Source organism: Oncorhynchus tshawytscha, linkage group LG18 (assembly GCF_018296145.1).
Source record: "Oncorhynchus tshawytscha isolate Ot180627B linkage group LG18, Otsh_v2.0, whole genome shotgun sequence".
NCBI lineage: Eukaryota > Metazoa > Chordata > Actinopteri > Salmoniformes > Salmonidae > Oncorhynchus > Oncorhynchus tshawytscha.
In genome coordinates this window covers 10,031,971-10,056,177 of record NC_056446.1, presented here as the reverse complement: position 1 = coordinate 10,056,177, position 24,207 = coordinate 10,031,971, and the positions used below count along the sequence as shown (strand labels likewise).

The 24,207-nt window shown below is 42.0% G+C and overlaps 1 protein-coding gene across 10 annotated transcripts in view; it reads left to right on the top strand.

Annotated features, from left to right (window-relative positions):
- The window catches only part of LOC112217314 (AT-rich interactive domain-containing protein 1B-like), a 109,856-nt gene that overhangs the window by 5,154 nt on the left and 80,495 nt on the right, over positions 1 to 24,207 (top strand). For 8 of the 10 annotated variants that reach the window (XM_042300633.1, XM_042300626.1, XM_042300632.1 and 5 more), the window contains 2 exons: positions 13,636 to 13,839; positions 23,122 to 23,277. In XM_042300633.1, coding sequence (XP_042156567.1) covers positions 13,636 to 13,839; positions 23,122 to 23,277 — 360 coding nt within the window. The remainder of the gene's footprint in view (positions 1 to 13,635; positions 13,840 to 23,121; positions 23,278 to 24,207) is intronic. The other 2 variants (XM_042300627.1, XM_042300630.1) reach the window with 2 other exon arrangements.

Here is a 24,207-nt window from a genome sequence, read left to right as displayed (position 1 = left end):
TGTGTTTGTCCTTTGAAAAACAAATGATAGTCCCATTAAGCGCAAACCAGATGGGATGGCCTATCGCTGCAGAATGCTGTGGTAGCCATGCTGGTTAAGTGTGCCTTGAATTCTAAATAAGTCACTGACAGTGTCATCGGTAAAGCACCATCACACCACCTCCATGCTTCACGGTGGGAACCACACATACGGGGGTCATCTGTTCATCTACTACGCGTCTCACAAAGACACGACAGTTGCAACCAAAAATCTGGACCCATCAGACCAAAGGACAGATTTCCACTGGTCTAATGTCCATTGCTTGTGTTTCTTGGCTCAAGCAAGTCTCTTCTTATTGGTGTCCTTTAGTCGTGGTTTCTTTGCAGCAATTTGACCATGAAGGCCTGGCACACAGTACTACATGGAACTCTATTCCACATCAAGTAACTGACACAAGCGGTAAAATTTGATTTAAAAAAAAAAAACAGATTTAAAAACACCTTATGGAACAGCGGGGACTGTGCAGCAACCCAAACATAGGCACAGACACATGCATGTACACACACACACATACAATAACATATGCACTATACATACACATGGATTTAGTAATGTAGATATGTGGTGGAGTAGAGGCCCGAGGGCACACAGTGTGTTGTGAAATCTGTGAATGTATTGTAATGTTTTAAAATTGTATAAACTACCTTAATTTTGCTGGACCCCAGGAAGAGTAGCTGCTGCTTTGGCAGCAGCTAATGGGGATCCATAATAAATACAAATTCATTTAGTCTCCTCTGAACAGTTATTGTTCATGTGACTTTTGAACTCTGAAGCATCTGCACCAGAGGGCATTCTGACTGGTTGCATCACCGGCTGGTATGGCAACTGCTCGGCCTCCGACCGCAAGACACTGCAGAGGGTAGTGCGTACGGCCCAGTACATTGCTGGGGCCAAGCTTTCTGCCATCCAGGAACTCTATACCAGGTGGTGTCAGAGGAAGGTCCAAAAAATTGCCAAGGGCTCCAGCCACCCTAGTCATAGACTGTTCTCTCTGCTACCGCATGGCAGGCGGTGAAAATATGTCGTTCTGCCCCTGAACGAGGCAGTTAAGCATTTTTATTTTTTACCATGTCAGCTCGGAGGAACCAATCTTGCAGCCTTACAGTTAACTATTATAACCTAATAACGACCTGCCTCTCTCTCGTTGCACTCCACAAGGAGGCTGCCTGTTACGCGAATGCAGTAAGCCAAGCTAAGTTGCTAGCTAGCATTAAACTTCTTATAAAAACAATCATAATCACTAGTTAACTACACATGGTTGATGATATTACTAGATATTATCTAGCGTGTCCTGCGTTGCATATCTGACTAAGCATACAAGTATCTAAGTATCTGACTGAGCGGTGGTAGGCAGAAGTAGGCGCGTAAACATTCATTCAAACAGCACTTTCGTGCATTTTGCCAGCAGCTCTTCGTTGTGCATCAAGCATTGCACTGTTTATGACTTCAAGCCTATCAACTCCCGAGATTAGGCTGGTGTAACCGAAGTGAAATGACCGGCTAGTTAGCGCGCGCTAATAGCGTTTCAATCATCACTCGCTCTGAGCCTTGCAGTGGTTGTTTCCCTTGCTCTGCATGGGTAACGCTGCTTCGAGGGTGGCTGTTGTCGTTGTGTTCCTGGTTCAAGCCCAGGGAGGAGCGAGGAGAGGGAAGGAAGCTATACTAAAGTGCCTACAAAAACATTCAATAGTCAAAGGTAAATTAAATACAAATGGTATAGAGGGAAATAGTCCTATAATAACTACAACCTAAAACGTCTTACCTGGGAATATTGAAGACTCATGTTAAAAGCAACCACCAGCTTTCATATGCTCATGTTCTGAGCAAGGAACTGAAACGTTAGCTTTCTTACATAGCACATATTGCACTTTTACTTTCATCTCCCACACTTTGTTTTTGCATTATTTAAACCAAATTGAACATGTTTCATTATTACATTTCCCCCCTGATTAATCGGTATTGGCTTTTTGATCCTCCAATAATCGGTATCGGCTTTGAAAAATCATATTCGGTCGACCTCTAGTCCCGACCCCAGCCCCCATTTTTATGCTGCTGCTACTGTTTATTATCCATGCATAGTCACTTTACCTTTTGGGAAACCAATCTGTACGATATTCATTAACACGCACACAAGCAATTGGTACTTCGTAAAGAGACTGGACTGCATGATACAATTTCCCATCAACCCCTGTCTTTAACAAACTATAGGCTAAAATATTACTTAGGCTTTGTGTAATCTATGTCTGATTATTGTACAGACGGAGAAGATATGATCTATAGAGGCTCTGGATTTACCAAAACCATTTTGTTCTTCCACTAGAATGTTTTGATTCTCAAAAGGGAATTAGCCTATTGTTGAGGATGGATGAATATCATTTTATAGACTATATTTCATAAACGTATGCCTCTAATTCAGTCACATTGTTTTGAAGATTTAAGAATGGAATTAACTATAGACTTATGGATGGTAGTGTACTGTACTCAAAACAAATTTGGATTTTAAAACTTAATTAGGCAGTTCATCAATGTCAAACTTTCCCATTTTTTTTGTTGCAGCGTCAATCACCTTAACTTCTGCCACAGAAAAGCTCCTTAAAGTATGGGTTACACACAGTGCCGTCAAAGTTTTCAGACATTACTTTTTCCACATTTTGTTACGTTACAGCCTTATTCTAAAATGTATTCAATATTTTTTTTCCCCCTCATCTATTGACATAATACCCCATAATAAAAAGCAAAAACATTCAAATATATATATATATATATTTTTAGAAACTTTATTACAAATATTTTAAAAAACGGAAATATCACATTTACCTCAGTACTCAGTACTTAGTACTTACTTCTCAGCATTGAGACTTCATGGGTATGATGCTACAAGCTTGGCACACCTGTATTTGGGGAGTTTCTTCCATTCTTCTCTGCAGATCCTCTCAAGCGCTGTCGGGTTGGATGGAGAGCTTTGCTGCACAGCTACTTTCAGGTCTCTCCAGAGATGTTCGATCAGGTTCAAGTCCGGGCTCTGGCTGGGCCACCCGAGGACATTCAGAGTTGTCCCGAAGCCACTCCCGCATTGTCTTTGCTCTGTGCTTAGGGTCGTTGTCCTGGTGGAAGGTAAACCTGAGAGCTCTGGAGCAGGTTTTCATCAAGGATATCTCTGTTCTTTGCTCCGTTCATCTTTTGCCTCGATCTTGACCTCCCAGTCTCTTATCTTAGCCTCCCAGTCTCTGCTGCTGAAAAACTTCCCCACAGCATGATGCTGCCACCACCACGCTTCCCTGTAGGGATGGTGCCAGGTTTCCTCCAGATGTGATGCTTGGTGTTCAGGCAATAGAGTTCAATCTTGGCTTCATCAGCCCAGAGAATCTTGTTTCTCATGGTATGAGATTCTTTAGATGATATTTTTGGCAAGATTCAAGCGGGCTGTCATGGGCCTTTCCTGAGGAGTAGCTTACATCTGGCCAGGAGTGCTGCAGAGATGGTTGTCCTTCTGGAAGTTTCTCCCATCTCCACAGAGGAACTCTAGAGCTCTGTCACAGTGACCATCATATTCTTGGTCACCTCCATGACCAAGGCCCTTCTCCCCCGATAGCTCAGTTTGGCTGGGCATTCAGCTCTAGGAAGAGTCTTAGTGGTTCCAAACTTCTTCCATTGATTGATTGAGGCCACTGTGGTCTTGGACCTTCAATGCTGCAGAATGGTTTTTGCACCCTTTCCCAGATCTGTGCCTCGACACAATCCTGTCTCCGAACTCTTAACGGACAATTCCTTTGAGCTCATGGCTTGGGTTGTCATGCACTGTCAACTGTGGCACCTTACATAGACAGGTGTGTGCCTTTCCAAATCATGTCCAATCAATGCTAATTTACCACAGATGGACTCCAAGATGTAGAAACTTCTCAAAGATGATCAATGGAAACAGGATACACCTGTGCTCAGTTTTGAATGTCATAGCAAAGGGTCTGAACTTTTGTAAAGGCATTTCTATTAATGCTTTTGTGAAAGTTTTTGCTTAGTCATTATAGTGTGTTGTGTCTAGATTGCTGAGGATTATGATTTTATTTTTAAATCCATTTTAGAATAAGGCTGTAACGTAACAATGTGGAAAAAGTCAAGTGGTCTGAATACTTTCCGAATCCACTGTATTCAGTGGTGTGAAGTACTACTTAAGTCATTTTTGTGGGTTTTTGTACTTTACTAGTACTTCACTACGTTCCTAAAGAAGATAATGTACTTTTTACTCCATACATGACAATCAAAAGTTCTGATTACAATTTGAATGCTTAGCAGTACATGGAAAAAGGTCCAGTTCACACACTTATCAAGAGAACGTCCCTGGTCATCCCTACTGCCTCTGATCTGGTGGACTCACTAAACATAAACGCTTCCTTTGTAAATTGTGTTGGAGTGTGCCCTTGGCTTTCAAAAGTAATAAAAAAGGAAATTGTGCTGTCTGGTTTGTTAAATGTAATTGATTTAAGGAATTCTACTTTTACTTAATTTTTTTTCCCCACCACCACTTAAGTGCATTTCAAATCTGATACCTTTTAGACTTTTACTTGAGTTATTTTATATTAAGATATCTTTATTTTTACTCAAGTATGACAATTGTGTACTTTTTCCACCTCTGTGTTGATCAGCGGGTTTTAACATTGCATTTTAGTTCTCAGGGAACATATGTCTTAATACAATTCTTCCTCAAAATATGCCACATTTTTGTTACCCAAGAACAAACTAGCAAACCACTTCTCCCAGTCCTTAAGTACCTGTGTAATATCAGAGTTCAAACCCCCCCTGCTCTTCCCTGACTTTCATTGGAATTTTCTCATGTCGTTTTGGTCCTAACTTATTTATTAGGCTCAAACTGTTGAGGTTTCCTGTAACTGTGGCGGCAGGTAGTCTAATGGTAAGAGCGTTGGACTAGTAACTGAAAGGTTGCAAGATCAAATCCCCAAGCCGACAAGGTAAAAAAAAAAAAATCTGTCGTTCTGCCCCTGAACAAGGCAGTTAACCCACTGTTCCTAGGCCATCATTGAAAATAAGAACAAATTCTTAACTGAATAAAGGTAGAAAATAAATCTCTTCAAGGTGTAATAACTGCCCTCTCTGATATCTCCGTTTGAATAGGCACAGTCTTTAATCAAACATGCTGGTTTTTCTTAAATTCCTTCCTAAAATGTTCTCTTGTGTTTCTGTCTTTACACTGTAAAAATACGTATTCAGCTTTGTGTATGACATGCTGACCAGACCGCTCGCACGCCTACGCCCGCATGTTGATTTTTGTCCACCCACCCCAGACGCAATCAGGACACGCAGGTTGAAATATCAAAACACTCTGAACCAACTATATTAATTTGGTGACAGGTCGAAAAGCATTAAACATTGATGGCAATTTAGCTAGCTAGCTTGCTGTTGCTAGCTAATTTGTCCTGGGATTTAAACATTTGGTTATTATTTTACCTGAAATGCACAAGGTCATCTACTCTGACAATTAATCCACAGTTAAAAGGGTTAGTTAGTTTCTAGTAATCTCTCCTCCTTCAGGCTTCTTCTTTGGCCTTCATATGGCGGTTGGCAACCAACTTTAAGGTGCATTACCACCTCAAACTGAGGTCCACACTCCAGTCGATCTTTCAATCACCCACATGGGTATATGCTCCTCAAAAACCAATGAGGAGATGGGAGAGACGGGACTTGCAGGCCGTCAAACGTCACAAATAGAACCAAGTTCTATTTTAGCGCCAGACTATGCAAGAGGCGAGCGGTGTGAGTGCAATGATTGAATAGCATGTATGTGTACTTTTATTTTGCAACGCTCACGCGTGCGATGCAAGCGGTGTGGTCAGAATTTTACTGACCATAGATCCCTTAACTAGTTGAGGGCCCTCGGAGTGTGGTGTCAGGAAAATAACCTCACACTCAACGTCAACAAAACTAAGGAGATGATTGTGGACTTCAGGAAACAGCAGAGGGAACACCCCCATCCACATCGATGGAACAGTAGTGGAGAGGGTAGCAAGTTTTAAGTTCCTCGGCATACACATCACAGACAAACTGAATTGGTCCACTCACACAGACAGCATCGTGAGGAAGGCGCAGCAGCGCCTCTTCAACCTCAGGAGGCTGAAGAAATTCGGCTTGTCACCAAAAGCACTCACAAACTTCTACAGATGCACAATCGAGAGCATCCTGGCGGGCTGTATCACCGCCTGGTATGGCAACTGCACCACCCTCAACCGTAAGGCTCTCAGAGGGTAGTGAGGTCTGCACAACGCATCACCGGGGGCAAACTACCTGCCCTCCAGGACACCTACACCACCCGATGCTACAGGAAGGCCATAAAGATCATCAAGGACATCAACCACCCGAGCCACTGCCTGTTCACCCCGCTGTCATCCAGAAGGCGAGGTCAGTACAGGTGCATCAAAGCTGGGACCGAGAGACTGAAAAACAGCTTCTATCTCAAGGCCATCAGACTGTTAAACAGCCACCACTAATATTGAGTGGCTACTGCCAACACACTGTCAATGACACTGACTCTACTCCAGCCACTTTAATAATGGGAATTGATGGGAAATGTAAATATATCACTAGCCACTTTAAACAATGCTACCTTATATAATGTTACTTACCCTACATTATTCATCTCATATGCATACGTAGATACTGTACTCTATATCATCGACTGCATCCTTATGTAATACATGTATCACTAGCCACTTTAACTATGCCACTTGGTTTACATACTCATCTCATATGTATATACTGTACTCAATATCATCTACTGTATCTTGCCTATGCTGCTCTGTACCATCACTCATTCATATTTTCTCATGTACATATTCTTTATCCCCTTACACTGTGTATAAGACAGTAGTTTTTTTGGAATTGTTAGATTACTTGTTCGTTATTACTGCATTGTCGGAACTAGAAGCACAAGCATTTCGCTACACTCGCATTAACATCTGCTAACCATGTGTATGTGACAAATAAAATTTGATTTGATTTAGTTATTCCAATAAGGCTTGTAATCTTTCCTGGACTTGGGTCTATTCTTTATTTTCATTTTTTCCCCGCATTTCAGAGTATATAACATCACAATTTTTCATACCACACAACAAAATCAAATGTTGTTTCTTGGAATCTTTGCAGGGTTTCGATGAGTTTCACCAGAGCTCTACACGCCATTTTAGAACATAGAAAGTAGAGGTCGACCGATTTTATAAATTTTTTAAAAAAGATTTTCCAACGCAGATACCGATTTATTGGAGGATAATAAAGAGAAAAAAAGCTGATACCGATTTAATCGGCCGATTTTTAGATAAAAAATAAAACATTTATTTGTAATAGTGACAATTACAACAATACTGAATGAACACTTATTTTAACTTAATATAATACATCAATAAAATCAATTTAGCCTTAAATAAATAATGAAACATGTTCAATTTGGTTTAAATAATGCAAAAAACAAAGTGTTGGAGAAGAAAGTAAAAGTGCAATATGTGCCATGTAAGAAAGCTAACGTTTAAGTTCCCTGCTCAGAACATGAGAACATATGAAAGCTGGTGGTTCCTTTTAACATGAGTCTTCAATATTCCCAGTAAAGAAGTTTTAGGTTGTAGTTATTATAGGAATTATAGGACTATTTCTCTCTATACCATGTGTATTTCATATATCTTTGACTTTAGTATTGCCAGTGTAACAGTATAGCTTCTGTACCTCTCCTCGCTCCTACCTGGGCTCGAACCAGGAACACAACGACAACAGCCACACTCGCAGCGGCGTTACCCATGCAGAGCAAGGGGAACAACTACTCCAAGTCTCAGAGCGAGTGACGTTTGAAACGCTAATAGCTAGCCATTTCACATCACATCACATTACACGAGCCTAATCTTGGGAGTTGATAGGCTTGAAGTCAAACAGCAGAGCTGCTGGCAAAACGCATGAAACTGCTGTTTGAATGAATGCTTATGAGCCCGCTGGTGCCTACCATCGCTCAGTCAGACTGCTCTATCAAATCATAGACTTAATTATAACATATTAACACACAGAAATGCGAGTCTTAGGTCATTAATATGGTTAAATCCGGAAACTATCATCTCGAAAACCAGACGTTTTATTCTTTCAGTGAAATACGGGTGGCATCCATCAGTCTAAATATTCCTGTTACATTGCACAACCTTCAATGTTATGTCATAATTACGTAAAATTCTGGCAAATTAGTTCGCAATGAGCCAGGCGGCCCAAACTGTTGCATATACCCTGACTCTGTGTGCAATGAACGTAAGAGAAGTGGCACAATTTCACCTGGTTAATATGGCCTGCTAACCTGGATTTCTTTTAGCTAAATATGCAGGTTTAAAAATATATACTTCTGTGTATTGATTTTAAGAAAGGCATTAGTGTTTATGGTTAGGTACACGTTGGAGCAATGACAAGTTCTTTTTCATGAATGCACACTGCATCGGTTATATGCAACGCAGGACATGCTAGATAAACTAGTAATATCATCAACCATGTGTAGTTATAACTAGTGATTATGATTGATTAAGTTTAATGCTAGCTTGCAACTTACCTTGGCTTCTTACTGTATTCGCATAACAGGCGGGCTCCTCGTGAGGCAGGTGGTTAGAGCATTGGACTAGTTAAACGTAAGGTTGCAAGATTGAATCCCTGCGCTGACAAGGTACAAATCTGTCGTTCTGCCCCTGAACGAGGCAGTTAACCCACCGTTCCTAGGCCGTCATTGAAAATAAGGATGTGTTCTTAACTGACTTGCCTAGTTAAATAAAGATTAAATAAAGGTGTAAAAAAAAAAAAAAAAAAAAATGGGCAAAACTGATTTCCCGACTGTTATGAAAACTTGAAATCGTCCTTATTTAATCGGTCGACCTCTAATAGAAAGTAATTTGGCGCTTTTCTTTAATTACATTTAAGCCTGTATCGTTTGCTCCGAATGATTCACAGTAATACCTGGCTGAGAAAGTTTGTGGCCAACCAGAAAATATCAGGGATAAAAGAGTAATCAGGAAGTCTACTTTTTCTCTCCAGTTTAAGTCAAAACATCTGCATTCTTCAACCACCTGTGTAGGAGAACACCTTAAATGCCAAGCAAGTTTTTCTAGACAGTCGTGGACGGCAACTATGAAGTCCATCACAGCTTTTCCTTTGACAGATACTGTATGGATGTAAAGTTATCGCTTAACGGGCATATCCTTCCTTTAATTATACAAATGGTAGTCCCGATGGAATTCTAATAGGGTTTCCCCATGATGATTAACAAAGTAATCCAAAGCAACAGGCCATGTAATATCATCAATATAATTTATATAGTCATCCAACTTCCCAATTTAAGATCCCCACAAACAGTGGGGAAAACAAGTATTTGATACACTGCCGATTTTGCAGGTTTTCCTACTTACAAAGCATGTAGAGGTCTGTCATTTTTTTATCATAGGTACACTTCAACTGAGAGACGGAATCTAAAACAAAAATCCAGAAAATCACATTGTATGATTTTTAAGTAATTAATTTGCATTTTATTGCATGACATAAGTATTTGATCACCTACCAACCAGTAAGAATTCCGGCTCTCACAGACCTGTTAGTTTTTCTTTAAGAAGCCCTCCTGTTCTCCACTCATTACCTGTATTAACTGCACCTGTTTGAACTCGTTACCTGTATAAAAGACACCTGTCCACACACTCAATCAAACAGACTCCAACCTCTCCACAATGGCCAAGACCAGAGAGCTGTGTAAAGACATCAGGGATAAAATTGTAGACCTGCACAAGGCTGGGATGGGCTACAGGACAATAGGCAAGCAGCTTGGTGAGAAGGCAACAACTGTTGGTGCAATTATTAGAAAATGGAAGAAGTTCAAGATGACGGTCAATCACCCTCGGTCTGGTGCGCCATGCAAGATCTCATCTCGTGGGGCATCAATGATCATGAGGAAGGTGAGGGATCAGCCCAGAACTACACGGCAGGACCTGGTCAATGACCTGATTAGGTGGTCTGATTAGACAAAAATACAGCTTTTTGGTCTAAACTCCACTCGCTGTGTTTGGAAGAAGAAGAAGGATAAGTACAACCCCAAGAACACCATCCCAACCGTGAAGCATGGAGGTGGAAACATCATTTTTGGGGATGCTTTTCTGCAAAGGGGACAGGACGACTGCACCGTATTGAGGGGAGGATGGATGGGGCCATGTATCGTGAGATCTTGGACAACAAGTAAGAGCATTGAAGATGGGTCGTGGCTGTGTCTTCCAGCATGACAACGAAACACACTGCCAGGGCAACTAAGGAGTGGCTCCATAAGAAGTATCTCAAGGTCCTGGAGTGACCTAGCCAGTCTCCAGACCTGAACCCAATTGAACATCTTTGGAGGGAGCTGAAAGTCCGTATTGCCCAGCGACAGCCCCGAAACCTGAAGGATCTGGAGAAGGTCTGTATGGAGGAGTGGGCCAAAATCCCTGCTGCAGTCTGTGCAAACCTGGTCAAGAACTACAGGAAACGTATGAGCTCTGTAATTGCAAACAAAGGTTTCTGTACCAAATATTAAGTTCTGCTTTTCTGATGTATCAAATACTTATGTCATGCATTAAAATGCTAATTAATTACTTAAAAATCATACAATGGGATTTTCAGGATTTTTTTCCTTTTTTTTTTGATTTTAGATTCCGTCTCTCACAGTTGAAGTGTACCTATGATAAAAAATTACAGACCTCTACATGCTTTGTCAGTAGGAAAACCTGCAAAATCAGCAGTGTATCGAATACTTGTTCTCCCCACTGTAATAGCATCTGCTTCTGAATATAGGTATACTTGACTTAACAAATGACTATAGAAGGAGGATGTATCTCTAACCCATGTGGACTGGGTTAGCATGAAAACACTCAACTTTACACACATTCCCACTCCCCCAGAGCCCCAAGGGGCACTCACATTCGTTTTTCTGTTGTGTCCATACCATACATGTCTCTCTGGTTGGTCTCGTTTCACGACCGGTCCACTTCCCATGACGAAATAGTCCTTTCCTCCTGTTATTTCCCCCAGGAGCGTCTTGAAGAGCAGTTCTAGAATGCGATCGGTGTGGGACTTGGCCGATCGAAGGAAGACTTCAGGATGGCCTCGCAAGCTTTTGTTTTTCCCATAACATAGCTACTTTGTCCTCCACGGACAGACACTCCACCTTCACAACCCCGGAAACCTTTACCCCTCTCCCTCATCCTCTCAACTGCAATCACCTGTTTTGCAGCCTTGGCCAAACGATATCAACTGGTTCACTTTGGAGATTAGGTCCTCTTTTTCATCAGATGGCAGTCCTGCCACTATGATAGACACGGGACTCCAGACGTCCAACTTCAAGAGCTATGCGGTCTTGTAGCTGCTTGTTATTATTCTCCAGTTGAGTCAGGATAGCTGTATGATTATGCTGAATGGCTTTCTCCAAAGATGCATGTAAGCTGTCTACTTTACTATTCAGTCCTTTTTCAATACTCACCTTCATTTTGTCAATTTTTTTTCCATCTTTGTAGCTAGGCTCCTTATCTCCATGAGATTTGGCTCCATGCTTTTCTCACCACTGCGTAGATTTCTACCGGAGTCTATATGTTTTAGCGGTTAAGTGTTTCTGTTATTTCCATTCAAGGTAGATAACCAGCTAATTTTATAGCTAGGCTGGCCAAACATTCACCAACAAGTCTGTCAATTGACTCTTTCACCCTCACAGGATTCAGCCTTCAGCTGCCTCCATTTACGGGCTGATCTTTGTTTTACACTTTGAAAACGTTTAAATAAATAAAAATTAAAAAAGTTTTGGAAGAGTTTGGTCCCATAAAGAAGCAGCAGTGTTTTTCACCGTATACACCGGAAGCACCCTTGGAAGTGGGTTACATGTTTCTTTCGCTTTCGACCTCATTAGAAGTGTTGCGTACGTGTTTGGTCTAAAAAGTGTAGGGTTTGGGTCTTTGGGATTATGTTTAGATCATGTTTAGTAGACGTTTTTCTTTTTCAACTGTTAGCCATTTGTGCTTACCATGCTGGATTCTGGGAAATGGACATTTGATTGGTGGTTGCTTTGGTCTTTTTGTTTCTTAGTCCCAACAATAATAGATTTAATTTGGATGCTGCCAGATGTACAGTAATTTTACAAAAGACAATGTTAGTGCAACATCCTCCACATGCTTTCATTGACAAGAATCCCTTCTGAGTTTTTTAGTGGGTTTTTTTCAGAATAGGCTGTCTACCTTACCCGTGTGTGTGTTAACTCAGGGTGCCCAGGCATGACTGCTGACACTTAGACTGCTCGTTTAAAGTGGCCTCTCAGGCTTTCTCGATTTGCTCACAGTTTCTGTAAGTGGTGCTTCAATTGGCCTGAACTTGGCAGTGACATAAAAAGATTTGCTTGAATTGCGCTTTTTTTTGTTTTTTTGGGCACAGCCTGCAGAGTCTCTCGAGAATAACCTGACTCTCAAAGCACTTGATGGCACATTAGCCTGGATATCTTTACCAACCACTAGACCCATGTCTGCCATCCTCATGCCAGTTGATAGGGCTCTGCTGAAGTGATGGAGAGCGCTGATTTCATTGAGATATATAAAAATAAATACTTTTGTAGTTTGCAGGACATGGGGAATAGGTCTACTTCAATACTGGGCAGCTTTCATACTGGAATTTGAGTATTGATAGCCAGGATTGGACCATGTTGCTATCATTTTTCTTTGGCAAGTCCTAACAGACCCCCCATTTTTTTTATATATATATATATGTGTGTGTGGTGAAGAGAAAAACAACACGCACCTTGTGGACCAAGGTGATGGAAGACCGATTGGTGGCACTGTGGAGAGAACATGGCTGCCTTTTCGATGGGCGAGTTCATTTTACATTGCCCGGTGCCCCGGATGGGTGGCGTTTGCTCATTTTAGACCATTCCATAAACAAAATCTCCACCCATACATACGGGGCACCGGGCCTTGCAAAACAAACTCCACCAATACTACATTTGCATCCTACCATGACAGAAACCAAAAAGATGATTCCTTATTCTGCACCTCGGGGCAGCAGGTAGTCTAGTGGTTAGAGCATTGTACTAGTAACCAAAGGTTGCAAGATCAAATCCCCAAGGTAAAACTGTTGTTCTGCCCCTGAACAAGGCAGTTAACCCACTGTTCCTAGGCCGTCATTGAAAATAAGAATTTGTTCTTAACTGACTTGCCTAGTTAAATAACGGTAAAATCAATAAAATCCCCATCTCCTTTTGTGATATTTTAGCACATAATAATCCGCACACTAATAAAGCAGATCACTGTTTGTCTGCATTTATTTACTACGACAACTGAGAAACCAGGGCAAGATTAACTAGGGAATGTGAGCACCCCCGTCCTGGAGTTCAGGATGGATGGAATGAAAGATTTGGGACAAGGAAATCGGGAAATGTGAGCACATCGAAGTTAAGATTTTAGAAGTTGTGTAGTGTATGCCCAGTTTAATATATAGCTTGCAAATTTAAAATGTCTATCTTCAACTGTTAATTGTTTATAACACAAGCCCTACCATGTTCCAACTCATCCTCTTTCTCTCTGTTAGGTGCCACCCATGGACGCCATGGCCATGAAGCGCTCTCAGCTCTACGGCATAGGCAACAACCCTTACTCCCAGCAACAACAGGGCGGGGGCGGGTCTTACCCTGGCCAGCCATATGGATCGCCTTCTCCTCACCGCTATCCAATGGGAATGCACGGGAGGGGTCAGGTGGGCATGAGTGGAATGCAGTATCCTCAACAGCAGCAGGTATGTTTCATTTAGTCATTTTACCCCTACCTAAATATCTGCCCAGAGTAGGCTACTCTTCTACAGACTGGGCTACTGCCAGCATGCAGTAGTTATCACATTACGCGTTAACTAGAAACATCGGGACCCCTTTCATTGGTGACAACAGTCACTGAAAGGCAGAGGGCTCGTCAATCCCCAGCCTGCTGTCCCATCGCAAACGGCACACGGCATGGGTCTGTAAAATAAGACTGTTGGAAAAACATTCCAGGTGAAGCTGGTTGAGAGAATGTCAAGCGTGTGCAAGGCTGTCAAGAATCTCCAATATAAAATATTTTGATATAACACTTTTTGCTTACTACATGATTCCAAATGTGTTATTTCATAATTTTGAGGTCTTCACTATTATTACAATGTAGAAAATGGTAAAACATTAAAAAAAACCTTGAATGAGTAGATCTTTCATAATATTTCCCCTAATGTTATTAGCCTGCCTACCTCTTTCTCTCGCTCTTGTTACTTTATTCCTTCCTCGCTTTCAACTGTTACCCTAAATGAAATAAGTTTCAATGTCCTTATTCTAATGACATGCATGGGACTCTAAGAGCTAAGAAGGCTTTTTTTTTAAGGAGAGATTCAAGCGGAGCACAGGTGTGTGTGAATATTGCACAAGAGACGGAGGCTATGAGTTCGAAGCTTATTATGCATAATATGCATCCATCATTAATTAGCTAAATATAAGGCTAATACTGGATAGCATTTGTTACCTTAGAGGTAGGCTAGGACATAGATGTATATATCTCTCTATTTATATATATATCTGTGTGTGTGTATAGGGCTATATATTAATCTAGAACAGGATTATCTATTTTGCATGGAATTGATGGAGAGGGAAAGACTGAGTGCTCACACGTACACTGATTTTAAAGCAGCTATATTCGAGTGATGGGCTGTTTTAAAACTCTACAGCTGCAATAAAAAAAGAAATGCATCTTTACAACAAAATAATTAAGTTGGCCCCCGAAAGCTAGATGGAGATGGGTCAATTAGATGCACATTCGGTTTTTAGATTACCGTAGCAAAGACTATGCTGCCGCAAATGTAGGCCTACCTGTCACAAGAAATAAAGTTACCATGACGAGAGGTCTACATGCATTGTGAACTGCGCTCCGTACTGAGATGGGCTGTCTGTCCCCACCCTGAGCGTTGATGAGTCATCATGCAGAGGGCGTAGAGGAGCCAGGTTTAGACTTCGCATATTTTCAGTTACATTTTCACACTATTCTCTTCATATTAATAATTTCTTATTATCATCCCGGGAAAAGGGAGTGGTTTTAGGCAGTAAATCTCGGTAAACGGGTTCCCGCCATTCAACCCTAATCTGTAAGTCTGTCCCAAATGGGACCATATTTCCTATGGCCCTAGTCAATAGTCATGCACTATATAGGGAATAGGGTGCTATTTGGGACACAGCACCTGTGCCGATGGACAGGGCTGTGAGTGAATGTGAGGGAGCTGTTGACATGCAGCATGGCTGTCAGAGCGTGGGCCAGGACAGGCTGGGTTGGGTCAGTCTATTCTGGGTGCGGAGTCAGACGACCCTGCTGCTATATTTAGCCCCCAGACTGCTGGGTTTGGCTCTAATGCTCCTCCAGAGATGGCCTGGCAGTGGCACTCCCATGGGACTAGGCTGCCGACGTGTAATGGCCGTTAATAAGGACTTGGTCTCAGCAGTAATATTTATGTGTAGTACACACAATGCGCACACACTCCCATGCGAGCTCTCACACTCTCTCTTACACACACACACACACACACACACACACACACACACACTGTTTATGCTATATCATCCTTTATTTGTTAGTGTTTTGCCGATTTGAAGTAAAATGCCTGGACTTAGCTGCTGTTCTGTTTCACAATGGCCCCCATTTCATTCCTTCCGTTATCGATCCAACACCAAGTGATGGGAAAAAATTGTAATGAAAACCCATTTTGATATTAATGGATAATAGCTTACTATGCCCTCCACTTTGGCTGAAGGCAAGGACTTTGCGTGACGAGCGCATGCACACAGACATGCCCTCAGAGTCCGTGTGATGGTGGTGATACAGCATGACATCACGAACGGTCTTACGGTGTCCATTACTGTCATCAGTCCTCATCACCATGCTAGTATCTCTGTCACTGAAGTTGTCAGAAACCACGATGACAGCAAATACAATAATTTTCCCTCTCTTAAAGGGAAATAAACCTTCTGACTTGTTGTTGGACTGTCTGTCAAAATGTGCACCTCTCTCACTCAGCAAGACTAACCTTGCTCTCCCGAACACCAGCTTCTCTACGTCCCTGACTTGAAAGTCTGGAAAGGTTGCTTTGATGTGTCAGCACGAAGCGATGATAATGAAGGGGTTGTGCCCTCAGACTTCGGCAACACCCTACACTGGTTGGATATACCCATTTCTAATTGTATGAATCATGATCTATTGTTTTACATAGGATCGCCCTCTCTTCTGTATACATAGTAGGGCAAAGATATGAATCACCCATGCATTCCAGCTAGCTACTACTGTACTACCCATGTTCACTTCTGTCAAGTTTCCTCCCTGCCCCCTAATTTTGCAATGCATGAGCATGAAGTACCCTAAAAAAATAATAGTTCATAGTCTTGCCCAAAAAGATCAGAGTACAGCGAGTATGACCAACCAAACCAAAAGAGAATGTCTATCTAATGCAACATGTAAAACCATTTTAGAATACAGCTGTAACGTAACAAAATGTGGAAAAAGTCAAGGGGTCTGAATAGCTAACGAATACACTGTAGATACCTCCTGATGTCTGTCATTTTTGAACATCATGTGCTCATCTTCCCTAACATCAGTAATCTCATCTTCTTTCAAATAATGCAGTTTTCCAAGCTTGCCGAAACTCTCCCGAAAGGCAGGTTTTCATTTTGAGCCTGGACCCCTACAGAAAGATACTGTTTGTACAGTCCCGACTGTTTTAAAAAGTAGGCTATAGATTCTTCATTCTCATTCAGACTACATGTATAATTGGTAACAATATAAGAAAAGGTTGTGCAGGGTTCTCGTAGTTTAATCCAGTAAAAGTTCACTGAACAAAAATATACATGCAACAATTTCAAAGATTTTACTGAGTAACAGTTCATATAAGGAAATCAGTCAATTGAAATATATGCTTTAGGCCCTAATCTATGGCTTTCACTTATGGAATACAGATATGCATCTGTTGGTCACAGATACTTAATTTAAATTTTAAAAAATTAAGGTAGGGACGTGGATCAGAAAACCAGTCAGTATCTGGTGTGACCTCCATTTGCCTCATGCAGCGTGACACATCTCCTTTGCATAAAGTTGATCAGGCTGTTGATTGTGGACTTCTGGAATGTTGTCCCACTCTTGGCGGGAACTGATATTGGCGGGAACTGGAATGCACTGTCATACGTGTCGATCCAGAGCATCCCAAACATGCTCAATGGGTGACATGTCTGAGTATGCAGGCTATGGAAGACCTGGGACATTTTCGGCTTCCAGGAATTGTGTACATATGTCGCAAGGCTGACTGTGCATTATCATGTCGAAAACTTGTGATGGCGGTAGATGAATGGTACAACAATGGGCTGCAGGATCTCATCACGCTATCTCTCTGCATTCAAATTGCCATCGATAAAATGCAATTGTGTTCATTGTCCGTAGCTTATGCCTACCCATACCATAACCCCACCAGTTTTTGCAGAACTTCTTTGGTTGTGCAAACCCACAGTTTCATCAGCTGTCCGGGTGACTGGTCTCAGACAATCCCGCAAGTGAAGAGGCCGTATGTAGAGGTCCTGGGCTGGCGCAGGTAACGTGGTCTGTGATTTTTGAGACCGTTTGGACTTTGGAGGCAGCTTATGGTAGCGCAATGAACATTTAAATCCTCTGGCAACAGCTTTGGTGGACATTCTTGCATGCCAATTGCCCATTTGCTCAACTTGAGATCTGTTTCATTGTGTTACAAAACTGCACATTTTAGCGGCCTTTTATTTTCCCCAGCACTAAGTGCACCTGTGTAATGATCATGCTGTTTAGTCAGCTTCTTTATGCCACACGTGTCAAGTGGCTGGATTATCTTGACAAAGGAGAAATGCTCACTAACAGGGATGTAAACCATTTTGTTTTTCACAAAATGTGAGTTTTGTTGTGCTTATGGAACATTTCTGGTCTCTTTTACTTCAGCTCGTGAAACATGGGACCAACACTTTACATGTTGCGTTGATGTTATTGTTCAGTGTACTTTCTGTGGTGCCTCATTCAGCCCGTATGCTGCCTATCACCCAGGCGTTGATGATACAGTTTTATCACTTTATTTGTTTTTAGGCCTGTCATGCAAACAACCATTGATTTACTCATTATGTTTGTGCAAATACAAAAAATGTTCAATCATTCATGTGTGACATCTATAATTTCCATTTGGATGTTACATGTATCCACCGCAGTGCTGTTCTATACCGGCGAAGTACAGTTCTAGGTCATTGTACGTACCATTTTTCAGTCGTATGGACTTGATCCATTTTTTGTGCGCTGTATAGGACTGAGGCTCTTGCGGTCTTCCCCAACCAGTGGCCGCATATACCCTCCCATATAGCATTCTTGTCTTCTTCCACAACCGCCACTCTGAGACCCAGGACTGTTGCCTCTCGGATTTGGTCATCTGTCCGCCACAGCTTTTAGCGCAGACATGATTGTCAGAAGTGGAGGCTGTTTTCCTATCTTCTTGAAGATTAGAACTAGGTAGCTAGCTGGTAAATGAGGCTTTCCCTCAAAGACCGCCGATACATCCTGCCTTCGCACAAATTGATTGTTACTATCTCCTTTTTTAGAAAACTCTTGTCAGTTTTTCTCTCCACTGTTTTAGTTAGCTAGCCTTTGGCTTGGCTTGTTTACCTCCAGTGAGGGTGTAGCAAATTGACGAGGGAGTGTGGGGGGGCGTTGCGCATGCAAATGGCGTGCATATGAGAACCAATCAAAAAGTCACTCAATTTGAGCTAACCTCCCCTTTTACAAGCCGGAGTTAACAGACCAGTGAGTCATTTTACAAGGATAAGTTCGCTGTTAGCTGGCTACTGTAAGGAAGATGAGCGAATACAACCATTTTCTCTATCATATACCATATTCATACGCTTATCCAGTGCGACTTAGTCTGTATCTGCTAAATTACCGAAAAGTAAATATTCACAACACCAGCTTTGAAAATTACAAAAATTACGTTGCCCATAGAACCGCCATCACAACGATAGTAGAAAACGACCCATTACATCGTTAGAAATCGGCAGAATTTTCCTGTTTGCACTGAAGACTCTGTCAGTGTTGTCAGCTCTGCTTGCTTTTCCATCTCCAAGAGGGATGGAGCATGTAATGACTTTTATCTGCACCGGGCCCCAGATGGCCCTGAGACGCCTTCTTTATTACCTCACGGATCCCGCCTGAAATTGGATGTTTCAACTGGTCAGATACCACCGGTACCCTGCTGTGCTGTTTTATAACGATTATGTTCCCCGCTCCCGTAGAACAAGTGGCCAAACGGGGGGAGAGAGGATGGCCGCCACGGAGAGAAGAGATTGCAACAGAGCAGACAAGACCGTATTAGAGATGCCATTCGGAGATCAACCTTAATATTTCAAGATAATTAGGAATTGATTTTCCTCTGTCAATTATGCAGGCTGGCTTTCCTATTCAATGTGTCTTTCCTCATATCCTGCAGTCTTTGGTCTGTCCTAAATGGTACCATATTTCCTTATAGTGAACTACTGTTTTGACCAGTACCCTATAGGGCCTGGTAAAAAATAGGTGCCATATGGGACTGAGACCTGGTGTCATCTGTCCTTGCTCTTTGTGGGGGGTCTGAAGGCGTTTCAGACCGTTAACCTGAGGATTAAGCATGTTGCATCTGCCAAAACTCTTGATGGCCATGCTGATTTGATTATAGATCATACACACTAAGATGTAGCTAAGATGTCTTTGAGACTTACATTACCCTGTGTATGGTTTGGTATTGTAATGTCTCAGTGACCAACACTTAATTTAAGCAAAGGTCTTCCTAGTGCCTATCCCGTGTTTTTTTTTGTTGGTAGCTGTCAGTCTGTTCTTAGTAAATGAGCCGCATTGAGAGACTGTGGCACTGGCAGCAGCACCTGATTTAAAAAAAAATAATAATAATAATATTTTTTTAATTTTTTTTTTTAGGTCTAAGCCTACTGAAGTGATAGCAGGATTAAGCCATGCCTCCAACTTTATACATATTGGCTAATCAGCTGCAGTCTTTTAGTATTTAAACCACGAGTCGATGTCCGCGCCCTAGCGGAAATCACATGGGCTTATTAAAAAAAAACCCAGTTAAAAAATCTGTTTAGGCTAGATCAGTTTTTAATTTAAAAAAATAAAATAATTAAAACCGTGGATGCGTCTAAATCCACCGCGACCGCCGATGTCGCACTTCCAGAGCTAGAGCTGTGTTTGTCAGACCATGAGACATCCCTCAAATCTGTCTTTTCACAACATTGTCTGTAGCCTCTGAACGGTTTGGCCTACAAACTATTATGACCCCTCTATGGAAAGAGAAGACTCTCACAAACACGATGGTGTTCTGTGTTGCTTTATGACACCCACAGCGTCTCAGGACTCATCTGATCTGCCAACCTCTGTCTGTAGCGGCCGAGCAGTTTGGGCTACACACTAATATGACATCTCTATATTAAGGTGAGACTCTCACGAACACGTACTGTACATGTCGGTTGTTTTGCTCTAGGACGCCCACAGGCCGTGACTCGTCTGAATGTCTCCCGGTTAAAAAATGTATGGAAGTTCAGAACATATGGAGATGGTTTAATACCAAAAATAAGGGGTTAAAAAATAAATGTTTCCTGATCTTTCTCTTAGATATAGGACAGAAGAACTTCCTTAGGTTTTTTGGGGGGGACTATCTGTTATTCAATGTGTTTGTATGGGCTAATAGCAGTAAGGCCAAATACCATTTTTCATCAATTTATTTTTTGGGGGGGGTCTTAAAAATCAAATAGTAAAATGATCCTTAGTATGGCCTTTAAACAATTCCATATAGCTTAGTAGAAATCCCCCCGGGCTTTTATGGGTTTAAAATATCTGCTGAGGCGCACTTTGAAGATGCTAGAACAGTCCATATGAACTTTTCATCTGCAAGCAAAAGGTGTAATGAATAGAAAAATCTGACAACCCCATAATAGAATAGATAATCTATTTACCTTGTGTGTTCTATGCAAGATAAATATTACTCTCGAGGCACATTTACATTACGAGTGGCACAGGGAGGGAAATACGCATTCTGACATGCAGTCAACGCACAACCATTTTTGCAATCGTGGGGAAAACAGATTGTGATGCCCTCTGTTAAAAAGAAAGGGTTCCCAGCTCGGAGAGGAGAGCGAGGCATGGAGAGCGGCAGTGAGCTAGGGGAGGTTGAGTTAGGCTCCCAGATATCAGTGTCTCGGTTCCAGAGTGATGAGCTCATGTGTGGAAAAACAGCCTCGCCGCCCTCAGAGCTTAAGGAGCTCCTGGCTGGTTGGGCAATGAGCATTGCATACAGCTATTGGATTGTAAGACCGCTCATTGCTGCACTACAATACATTTATTTTATATGGGCCTCCTCGTCGGTGTCCTCCCTTTCGATGCAGTCGAATAACCATGTTTCTGGGGCTGTGTCCCAAATGGCACCCTATTCCTTATATAGGGTACTTATTTTTACCATGGGCCCTGCTGAATAGTAAAACATCTCACTGTCAATGTCCACACCTCTGCGAGTCGTTTTCGGGCTATATATCTGGGAGTTTGAGGCCTCTTATCGATCTGATCTAGTGAAATGCTGTTTTTTTTTACAGAAAATTATATCTACATGGTGTGGAACTTAAAGGGCAATTCCATCACTTTATAACCTCATTCATTATCTCCAGCACAATACCAGTGTCTACATATGTGACGGCGACATATTTCTATATTTTGTAGTAAACAAAGTCATACCCGATGACATTTAAAAACAATGATTTTCAAATACTGAGATTCATGGTGACGTAGGGAGCAAGAAAATTCCCTCCCTCTGGCTAAAAACTTGTCACAGAGTAGGATTTAAGACCCCTTTCAACCACTGTTGTGCGCCGTTGTCACATATGTAGACACTGCTATGATGCTGGAGATGATGAATGAGGAATTGCCTTTTTAAGGTCAGGACATGGAAATAACCCAGCTATATTTCATTGATTGCTCTTATGTGTGCCCCAAATGGCACCCTATCCCTTTTGACCAGGACCCATATGACTCTGGTCAAAAGTAGTGCACAATAAGGTATAGGGTGCAATTTAGGACATAGACACACATTCCTCTCAGGTTTCCTAGATCTGTGATATTTAATATATTGACAAGGCTAGTGTTGTTGTGCTCGGCTTTTGCATTGAATCATTTTATCACCTACACAGAAATTAAAATAAACGTCTTTCAAGCTGAATTCCGCCTCTAGCAGAAATGTTATGATTTATTTTTTAAAACTTATTTTCGAGATGGTATACTCTAGAATAGATATCGCTCTTGCTGTTCTGTACATTGATCAAAAACCGCTGATGGTTTAGGCTTTTTAATTTTTTTAAATAAATAATAAAGACTTCGACACATTGCTGCCTAATGTAAGTGACTCCAGATGAGGCAGAGAGAGGGATGAGCCAATAACAGCTGTTCCCCAAAACGTCTTACATAAGACGCAGTGAAAGGAAGGAGGGAGAGCCTGTGTCTGCGTCCCAAATGACACCCTATTCCCTTTTATAATGCACTACTTTTGGGCCCTGGTTTAAAAGTAGTGCACTATAGGGAATACAGTGCCATTTGGGATGCAGCTGCTGTGTGTATTATCGACGTCAACACAACAGTAATGTCCCAAGGCTGGAAAAAAAGAAAAACCTGAGTTCCTGCTTGTCACTTCTCACTTAGTCAACCCCAGACTCAAGGTGAAGAACTTAGTTAGCGTACTTGGGACTGAGTGGAGATCTTTTAGGCTATAGGCCTACTTCACCAAGGTGATTGTGAGTGTAGTTAATCAAATTCAGTTCTGATATGAATTGGGATTGGTGTTCTTTATTGACCGCTGATAAGATGGCGTAGTAATAGTGAACTAAAGGCCATTGGTCGAGAACGACTCGCAGATTTGTGGACATTGACAGGGAGATGCTTTAAGGAGTATTTCTATGATACCTGACTTGAGGTCTCCCTTTACTGTGTCTCTCAGCAGATGGTAGCCCAGTATGGACAGCAGCATCAGGGGCAGCAGGGTGGGTACTGCCAGCCGCAGGGCCAGTCCCCGTACTTCAGCCCTCCCCAGCAACAGCCCACCGCCCCCACACAGCCCCCCTACATGCAGCCACGCCCACCACCACCACAACAGGTAAGACTACAACCCCCACAATACCCTGCTCGTGAGGAAGTTGAGCAGCAGTTTGTGAGGACTTGGGTTTGACAGACTTTTCGGCAGTGCTTATTGGTTAGTTCATGTCCGTGTCCTTGATACCGGTGTGGGAGAGTGTAACCAAAGTAGTGTTCACTCTATAAGCATGCATAATACACAAGTGGAGAGACCTTCCTTTTTGGAACGTAGGGGCTCATTGTTTAGGGTTTCAAGTTCACTAGGATTGTCTGTTTTCATTTGTTAGCTAATGGACCTGGGTGGCCCCTGTTTATTCTAGCTAAATTAAAAAACGAAAAGAGCAATACATTAAACTAATTCTGCGCTGTAGTGTTCTCCAGAGATTAGAGTGGGCCGGTATCTGTTCCATCTGCACTTCCTCTGTTCCATCCTCTCTGTATCTGCGTCCCAAATGGCATCCTATTTCCTATTGTAGTGCACGACTAGAAACCGGAGTGCGCTATATATTGAACAGGGTTCCATTTGAGAGGCAGACCTTGGAATGTCATACAGGGGCCAGTGGCTTTAATGAAGTCCACCCTCTCTGGTTGTTATATTGAGTCAGCGATTTGGCTGCTCATGTTTTTGAGGTGGAGGCAGCAGGTCAGCCGCAGTGCTTTGCATTCAGCGGAGCAGAGAGTTACCGTTCAGGGAGTCCTTGGATGAAGGGAAAACCCTGATTTGTTTACCTGATTCACATAGGATTTTCGGTATGTTGCCTGAAAAAAGTATTGGGCAATGTTTGTATGGTCCTCTTTCAAACAGCCAAATTTGTAACACATTCTTCTTGGAATTTGCTTTTTATAGCCATTGCTTAGCCACAACTGAGCAAGACATTCAACTTTGACCCTGTTGCAATTGTTGTCATGGTAACCTGCCCTGACAGCAAGCTCTAAATTCCTCAGACAGAAA